Source organism: Urocitellus parryii, chromosome 1 (assembly GCF_045843805.1).
Source record: "Urocitellus parryii isolate mUroPar1 chromosome 1, mUroPar1.hap1, whole genome shotgun sequence".
In the NCBI taxonomy this organism is placed as follows: Eukaryota; Metazoa; Chordata; class Mammalia; order Rodentia; family Sciuridae; genus Urocitellus; species Urocitellus parryii.
In genome coordinates this window covers 136,684,291-136,692,803 of record NC_135531.1, presented here as the reverse complement: position 1 = coordinate 136,692,803, position 8,513 = coordinate 136,684,291, and the positions used below count along the sequence as shown (strand labels likewise).

General features: G+C 44.0%; 2 protein-coding genes across 4 annotated transcripts; one reads left to right on the top strand and one right to left on the bottom strand.

Annotated features, from left to right (window-relative positions):
* Window positions 1-760: 760 nt before the first annotated feature.
* Window positions 761-4,237, bottom strand: Gdf9 (growth differentiation factor 9). Its single transcript, XM_026400172.2, has 2 exons — window positions 3,850-4,237; window positions 761-2,084 (listed from the first exon to the last, which is right to left on the bottom strand). The coding sequence occupies exons 1-2, from the start codon at window positions 4,235-4,237 to the stop codon at window positions 1,123-1,125; spliced, it is 1,350 nt and encodes a 449-aa protein (XP_026255957.2). The 3' UTR covers window positions 761-1,122.
* Window positions 4,238-6,874: 2,637 nt separating this feature from the next.
* On the top strand, window positions 6,875-8,282 carry Uqcrq (ubiquinol-cytochrome c reductase complex III subunit VII). Of its 3 annotated transcripts, none has more exons than XM_026400176.2 (3): window positions 6,875-6,927; window positions 7,105-7,271; window positions 8,082-8,282. In XM_026400176.2, exons 2-3 carry the CDS (start codon window positions 7,118-7,120, stop codon window positions 8,174-8,176), a joined length of 249 nt encoding a protein of 82 aa, XP_026255961.1. In that variant the 5' UTR covers window positions 6,875-6,927; window positions 7,105-7,117; the 3' UTR covers window positions 8,177-8,282. The 3 variants fall into 3 exon arrangements, with proteins under 3 accessions (XP_026255961.1, XP_026255960.1, XP_026255958.1); XM_026400175.1 differs by having other exon boundaries at window positions 6,907-6,944; XM_026400173.1 differs by lacking the exon at window positions 6,875-6,927 and adding an exon at window positions 6,934-6,966.
* Window positions 8,283-8,513: the final 231 nt, after the last annotated feature.

The window sequence follows — 8,513 nt, the reverse complement described above, 5'->3', positions numbered from 1 at the left end:
TAGCAAGGCCCTATCTCTAGATAAATGTTTCAGTGGTTGAGTTTCCCTGGGTTCAATCCCTAGAAAAAAAAAAAAAAAAAAAAAAAAGAAAGAAAGAAAAGGAAAACCCACACAAAAGCCATTAGATCCACATAAGGCCTACTCAGTAATAAGACAGTCACTACCAGCTTAGTTTAGTGGGAACACTGCTAATATACCTGGAAAAAGAGTATGTGGGGTGGACTGAGGCAAATAGGCAAAAAGCAAATAAAAAAAACAAACATCAACCAACCTTCTTGGCTTTCTTCCATAAGGTCAAAAGTTTTAGAGAAAGAAAATACATTTTAAAATATTGAACACAGGTTTTCTTGGAACAATCTGCAATACAATTTCCCTTCAACAAATGGGACAAATGTTATATGGTTTTACGTGACTCAATTTATATACACCAGTTAATAAGCAGAATTAGCGTATTGTACACCAATCACACTAAGACAACAGAAAGAGGTCTGCTGCATACTCTAATCCTAGCGAATTTCACTTTACCAGGATTCAGGCAGAGAGGTTAGCCTCCCTTTCACTGGAAAAAAAAAATGGGGTAAAAATGGGAGTTCATAACCCACTTGAATCAAAGTGTGAAATATGATATATCAAGAACTATGTAATGTTTTGAACAATAAAAAAGCAAAAGTTGAGCCAATGTCAGCTTTTTGACATGCTTCCTCTCTCCCAATCATAATTTATTTAATAACACACACACAATTTATGCCATTGACAGGAATTTATTCTTCCATTATCATAATACTAAAGCTCTCTGAATATCTGTGGCTGCAATTCCATTAGATTTATGCTAAGTTAGAATTTTTCCATCAAAACCAAAACACTTGTGAAAAGAAAAAAAATGCTCAGGGGAAAAAACAATTAAATCTCTCCAAAGTAATTACATTTAAGTGTTGAAATTAAGGCTAAGTAGGAACAACTGACCTTATCCCTTCAGACAGACGCCCCAGAATGTGCTAACATGCATATGCTCCTATTTCTACAATGTGTTATATGACACATAAGCCTTCTCCTGAGAGCAGAGAGGCACACAACACTTACTTTGCTAAATAGGCTCAAGGTTTTCATTTAGAGGACCTTAAGTTAACGACAGGTGCACTTGGTAGCTATCATATCTTCATACTCTTTGTAAGCGATTGAGCCATCAGGCTCAATGGTCAAAACACTCAAGGGGCTGTATTTGGCAGGTACACATGATGGTCTTGGCACTGAGGAGTCGAGCTTCTCATAGATGATGTTCTGCACCGTGGTGTGAACCGGAGAGCCATACCGATGCCCAACTGCCCTTGGACATTCTCCTTTACAGTACCGAAGGTTGTATCTGTGAGGGGCCACAATCCAGTTGTCCCACTTGAGCTGATTAAAGCTAATTCTAAAGTCATGGAGCTCACACTCATTTTGGGGGAAATAAAACTGTTTGAAGTATTCACTCAGGTTGAAGGAAGCTGGAACCAGTGGCTTCTTCAATTGAGAGGTGATGGTTTCCCGACCTCTCCGGTGGCAGGTGGATCTCCCGCCCTTGACAGTCTCTTCTCCCATGGGATAGGCAGCCACATTACTCTTCTGGTCAGGACCCTGTGAAGACTTCCTTTTATGGTGAAGGGAATACCACCTGTGATAAGCCTGAGCACTTGTGTCATTCAGATATAAGATCAGTGAGGGGGGCAGAAGAGGCATGGTAAAGGATCCATCCTGAGCTGAAGGGTGCTGCAGCTGGTCTTTTGTGCATGTAAAATTGACAGACATGTGAATATTTCTCTCAATGGAAACCACTATAGGCTGGAGGAGTGGGGTTACATCAATCTCAATCTGCTTGTGATTCTTTCTAAATTTGAACTGTGAATTAAAGATCAATGAGTAAGGAGCTCTAGGGAGAGTCTTGTTAGAAGACTTTAGTTCTTTTATCACCAGGTTGCACCGACATTTAACAATAGAGGAAGGAGAAACTGAATTATTGAAAGTGTAGAGCAAGACGGATTTGAGTAAGTGTTCGACGGCAGTAACACGATCAAGATTAAACAGCAGGTCCACTGATGGAAAGATTCCTGAAAGGAAAAAATGATTCACCAGTTAGTGGTGCTTGCATACAAATCAGATGTAATTAGAAGTCAAATCTAGGAATTGTACTAGCAATATGCAATCTCCCTTCTCTTTCCCTGCATTTCCTCAAGCCTCAAAGACAATGAGGAGAGGGACTAAAAATAGATGTATAGAAAAGGTAATTGGTACCATATTTCCCAGGAACCATCAATGGATATTTTATCTCCAGAATGTCACAACAACTTTGATGGTAAATTAAAGCAACAGGGAATTATTACATTCTGAAGTTCCAATGTTAACAACCTGCTCCAAACACAGGAAGGTAATAAGTAGTATTTTCTTTTGGAGACACTCTATTGGGAAAAACCATCATAGTAATTTAAAACACTCAGCCTTGTTTAAACAATAATCTAAGCCCCAGTGAATTAAATCAATTAAAACCACTTGACTTCCCATTTAATTTAGCACACTTGAGATTAAAAAAAAAAAAACAAATGGAGGCTCTGATGCCTCTAGAGTAAAAATGAAAGGCATTTAAATGGCCATAAGCCTTGGTTGTTTAGAATGGTTTTCTTTACATCATGAGCTAGAGAAAGTACTTTTTCTAAAGCACTGCTCCTCGGGCTGGGGATGTGGCTCAAGCGGTAGCACGCTCGCCTGGCATGCGTGTGGCCTGGGTTCGATCCTCAGCACCATATACAAACAAAGATGTTGTGTTTTTCGAGAACTAAAAAATAAATATTAAAAAATTCCCTCTCTCTCTCTTTAAAAAAAATTAAAAAGCACTGCTCCTCTCACACCTAAGACAACGAACTGCTCCAATTGTTGACTTACACTTTGGTGTTTCGTTTTTGCAATGGTAGGAATGAAACTCAGGGCCTCACATATCTAAACAAGCACCCTACCACTTAGCTACATCCCCAGCCCTGGCACTTTGTTCTTAAGGACCTACTGTACCAGATGAGGACCTCACAGAAAGCAACAAACAAGAGACTATCCTGTTTGACACAGAACATACTGGGCATATCAGATATAGGACATTTCCAACAGCTTGGTGAACAGAAACAGATGCTAAGCTTTTCCAGCACTTTCCTCAGCCTTCAAAGCCATTAGGTCTCTTTCAGTGCTAAAATCCTATCATATGAGTCCACATTAACTAATGACAGCATTAGAAAGAAAACATAAGCCAGGCGCTGTGGTGCGTGCCTATAATCCCAGCAGCTTGGGAGGCTGAGGCAGGAGGATTGCCAGTTCAAAGCCAGCCTCAGTAAAAAGGAGGCACTAAGCAACTCAGTGAGACCCTGTCTCTAAGTAAAATACAAAATAGGGCCGGGGATGTGGCTCAGTAGTCAAGTGCCCCTGAGTTCAATCCCCGGGGACTCCCTACAAAAAAAGAATGTGATCAATTATCAAATTTGTTTCAATTGGATATTGAGTATCCTACAAAATAAAACCCAATTCAAGAAGCAAAACCCAGCAGGGCACAGTGGGGCAGGCCTGTAATTTCAGCTACTCTGGAAGCTGAGGCAGGAGAATCATAAGTTTGAGGCCAGCATAGGCAATTTAGTGAGACCCTATCTCAAAAATGAAAAATACAAAAGGGCTGGGGTGTAGCTCAGTGGTCAAGTACTTGCCCAGCATGTGCTCTGGGTTCAATCCCCCGTCTTTTAGACACACATACTGCTCTAGTCTGTCTGTCATGGAAATACAGATGCATCTAAGCGTATAACATCGTCCCTCTACCCAGTTAAGAAATTTGCTTTTACACACCTGTCACCTGATGTCCAAGAGCCTGTTTGTGCAGGGAACTGGGAGTGAAGAGCCGAATGGTGTTGTAAAGGTGACTTCTAGTGGATTTGGGAATCCCCTCCTTCGTAGCATACATCTTATAGAGCTTCTTCATGTAGTGCAAAGCTCTGGAGTCCGGCTGCAGCCTAGGGGCTCCATCTCGCCCATCAGACAGAAACTTGAAAAGGTGGCCAGGGCTGGGTGTCCCATCTATAGGTTGCAGCACGGACCAAGGTTCTGCCTCAGATTCCAACTCAGCATTAGCTGCAATCTGAGCTTCTCCCCTAGAAGTCTGAGAACCAAGACTAACATGAAAACATAGCCAGGCAAAACAGCAAAACCAAAAGAGAAATTTGCTGGGAAGTGCCATGGCTTGGGAGAACTAACAAGGAAAACATTTCCCCATGCCTGTCTTCTTCCTAAAGGCCAGAAACCCCTAGCTTGGTCTCTTAAATAAATTTTAGGTGTGTGGGTTGACTAGCATCCCTTCTGCAATCAGGCCTCAAGGATCCCTAGCTGAAGATAATTTTTATCAGGTCTATAGCAATCAGCTGATAATATCCTAATTATCCAATTTGTCCTCATTAGGTCAGATTGACTTGATTATGTAACTTTCCCTTTCTCCCTGGAATTTACTTAAAAATCTGCTGAGTTATTGTTGTGCTAATGAACTAGCGTTGGAGTTGAAAGTCTAAGAGAAATTGAAGAATTATTTTAAAATAAAATCTTTCCTTTTATTAAAAAAACCCCCCAAAACAGAAATTAGGATTCTTTTTTCAGGTGGGGGTTACCAGGGATTGAACCCAGGGGCACTGAGCCACATCCCCAACTGTTTTTTTTTTTTTTTAATGGTAATTTATTTAGAGACAGGGTCTCACTGAGTTGCTTAGTGCCTCCCTTTTACTGAAGCTGGCTTTGAACTCACGATCCTCCTGCCTCAGCCTCCCAAGCTACTGGGATTACAGGTGTGTGCCAGCGAGAAATTAGGATTCTTAAAATGTTCTTGGGTGTCAAAACTCCCAAGGCATGTAGAAAAGCTAATCATTCGTGATGATACTCAGATCTTTTGGTATGCAATTTGTGATATTGGGTTTACTCTTCCTTTCAACTCATCCTCACCAGTTCTCCCACTTTCAGGTGCTTAAAATAAGTAATTATTTTACTGAGTGTTGAATGGAGGGTGAGAGAAAAATCACAATTGACACAGAAATTCCAAAGAGCAGGGAAATGTTAGGTTGCTCAGTCCTTCTTAGTGGCTTAGTATAGGACTTGTACTTGGTAAATTGCAGTGTGCTTGTGATGTGTTTTAAAAGAGGACACGGCCTTTAACTGTGATTTTTTTTTTTTTTTTTTGGTATTGGAGATTGAACCCAGGAACGCTCTTCCATTGAGCTACATCCCCAGTACTTCATTTATTTATTTTTAATTATTGAGACAGAGTCTCACTAAATTGCTGAGGCTGGCCTTGAACTTGCAATCCTCCTGAGTCATCAGGAGTGTGCCACCATGTCCAGCTTCTTAACCTTAACTAATATTAAAATATAACATCTTGATGTCCTTACTTTGATTAGCACATTCATCTGAAAAGATTTTGGTTGAAAGGTTTTGAAGTGTTTGCAGGGGTTAGTAAATAAATGAATGCTTTATTTTTTATTAATCACCCAAATGGTGGTAGAATTCAGTACAGTATTTTCATCCTTAACTGTTCTATGTATTTATGCTCCTGCCTTGGAGCAGAGACCAAATTAGATATTACTTTTTGTTAGTTGCAGAGCAGTCTGAACAACTGTTGGCTGCAGGTGGGCTGAACACTGGACCCTTACCTGTCTGGTTCCTTATCGTTTGTTTGCATCAAGTCTGAACACTCAACCCCACTCAAGGCTGAACATTCGACCCCCACCCGTCTGGTGCAACGAAAACCCACGTCTGACCCCTGCCACCTCTGCCTGAAGGCAGAAGATGACACCCTTAGCAACTACTGTATGATCCAATCACTGTACGACAACAAGGCAGCTTACAGACCCAGAGACCCCCATTATAATTTGGCTATAAAAACTCTCTCCTGCTGGGCGCCCCCTCTCTTGCTCTCTTTCCTCTTCTCTTTTGCGCTTTGCTTTCCCACCTCACTCCCCCCCACACTTTGTTCTCTTCCTCTCTCTCTTTCCCTGCTCTTTCTCTTCCTACCCTGTTAATCAGACACTGCCACAATAAAGATCTTTTGATCGCTACAAGTGTCACGGTCACTTTCCTTTCACTTTTTAGAAAAACGAGGTAAATGTGCATCGTGAAAAGCTGAAACAAGGGGCAACCCAGCACCACCCTCAAGGAGGCTATCTGCTTGAGGAAAATTAACCCACACTTAAGAGTACAAGGTAAATCACCAGTCTGTGCAGCGCCTCGATTGATAAAGCTGATACTGGCGTAGCTGATGGTCTGAAAATAGAGCCCCTTTTTAGCTACTGGACAAAACCCCATAAAATCTCGCATTAGGCCGCCGCAGGGTGGCTGCGCCTCAGGGGCGTTCTCCACTGCCTGGAGGACTCACAGGCGCAAAGCTCTGGACCACCGTGGCCCTCCAGGTCAGCTGCCACCCCGACCCCAAAATTCAAAATTATTATCGTTGTTGTTATTACTACTATTTTGTGGTGCTGGCGATGTCACCCAAGGCCTCACGCATATTAGGCAAGTGCTCTACACCGAGCTACATTCCTGGCGTCTTTTTTCTCCCCTATCTCTATGTCACCCGGCCGCTCCCGGAGCCTGAAGCTCCGCGGAAAGGCCCAGGACTACTGTGAGCGCCTCCCGGGGGGCACCGGGTCCCCCAAATCTCGCAGGAACCCAGACGTTCACCACTAAGCCCCACTTTCGGGACTAGGCAGCAGCACCCCACCCCAGCACCGCCCACCTCAGGGTCACCCGGGCAGGCCACGTCTCTTTAGAACCCGGGGCAACAGCGTCTTCCCCCGGAAACATAGGATAAGTGGTATCTCCCGGAAGTGACTTCACGGCCTCCAGGAGCGGCTTCCGATCCTGCCGGAAGTGACGCTAGGAGATCCTTGGGTCAGTGTCCGTGGAGGGTGAGGTGACCTGGCTGCGGGAGTGAGCTGTGGGAGCGTGGGGGCGCCGCCTGGGCTCGGGGAGGCAAAGGAGTTCCGGGGCGGGCTTGGGGTCGGTGATTCCAGCCTGTTGATCGTCCCCAGGCTGAGGCAAGGTCCTGTCCGCCCTCGGTCCTTACAGAGCCGCCGCAACAATGGGCCGCGAGTTTGGGAATCTGGCGCGGATGCGGCATGTGATCACCTACAGCTTGTCGCCCTTCGAGCAGCGCGCCTTCCCGCACTATTTCACCAAGGGCATCCCCAATGTCCTGCGCCGCACTCAGGCGTCCATCCTTCGCGTGATGCCGCGTGAGTGTCCAGGCCGGGCGGCTGGGGGCCGGACTGCGGTGCCTTCCGTGAGCGGGCACTCTACCGTGCACACCTTTCTCACTGAATATTCCTGGCAGCCCTTAGCTAACTTGTCATCCTGAAAAAACGGCCAAAGGTCGCTTGGGTGACTCCAACGTCTTCCCCTGAGGTCATCTTTATCCACGTATCAGTGACGAAATGTCTCCTGTTGAATGTGCGACAGATAGTTCTGACAGTTGCATGACATTTTGAATACTGAAGCGTATACCTTAAAATGGTGACGCTTGTTAGGTGAATTTTATCTCAAATTATCCCCAAATTTTTTCGTTTAATGTGCAGCAGGGGAGACTTGGGGGGAAATTTGGTGTGAAATCTTCCTGGGTGGTCTACCCTCTTTTGGTTTCCTGTAAAATGGATGTGTTAAGGAACCTTTTTTTTTTTTTTGAGAATTTTTAATATTTATTTTTTAGTTTTCAGCGGATACAACATCTTTGTTTGTATGTGGTGCTGAGAATTGAACCCGGGCCGCACGCATGCCAGGCGAGCGCGCTACCGCTTGAGCCACATCTCCAACCCCAAGGAACCTTTCTTGATCCTCCAGATTAAAAGTCTTAAAAATGAAAAGAGCTGGAGATATAGCTTAGTGGTACAGCACCCTTGGGTTCAATCCCCAATATCCCCACCCCCTCCCCACAACAAAAATCTTAGAAGTTAGCACCAGGAGGGTGGAAACTGCTGGAAGTCAGAATTAGAGGGTGGAGACCTTTGTTTTATGTGCTCACCGTTTATTCTCCCTTTTGGTTTTTAAAGCATTTGTAGTGTTTTATCTTGTCTACACCTGGGGGAACCAGGAGTTTGAGAAATCGAAGAGGAAGAATCCAGCTGCCTATGAAAATGACAAGTGAACAACTCATCTGGATAATGGTTTTCCACCTGTGAAAGACTGTTTTCTGAGAGAGGAGTCTGTATGGTAGTGTCTGGAAGACACTAATAAACTTATTATGGACTACACCGTTGTGACTTTACATTTTGTGAGCAGAATCCTAGGGTGATTGCTAATATTCAAGTTCATGAAGCTTCGCTTCTCAGTATTGGTCCTCAGTCTGCGTTTTTGGTGAATAGCGAACTCGCCTCTTTTATTATCTACAAGAAAGTAGCTTCAGCTGCTCCTCTAGTTAACCAGTGGTAGGTGGCATGTGCTGCAGGGAGTGTTGGGTTTTGGCCCTCTGTTCCCATTGTAAC

Bases quoted from the DNA above. Each gene is read 5' to 3' on its own strand.
- Gdf9 (XM_026400172.2), bottom strand. From the start codon at position 4,237: ATGGCACTTCCCAGCAAATTTCTCTTTTGGTTTTGCTGTTTTGCCTGG. The intron at 2,085-3,849 runs GTGTGTAAAAGC...TTTTCCTTTCAG, and splicing joins TCTTGGACATCAGGTGACAG to GAATCTTTCCATCAGTGGAC.
- Uqcrq (XM_026400176.2), top strand. From the start codon at position 7,118: ATGGGCCGCGAGTTTGGGAATCTGGCGCGGATGCGGCATGTGATCACC. The intron at 7,272-8,081 runs GTGAGTGTCCAG...TGGTTTTTAAAG, and splicing joins CATCCTTCGCGTGATGCCGC to CATTTGTAGTGTTTTATCTT.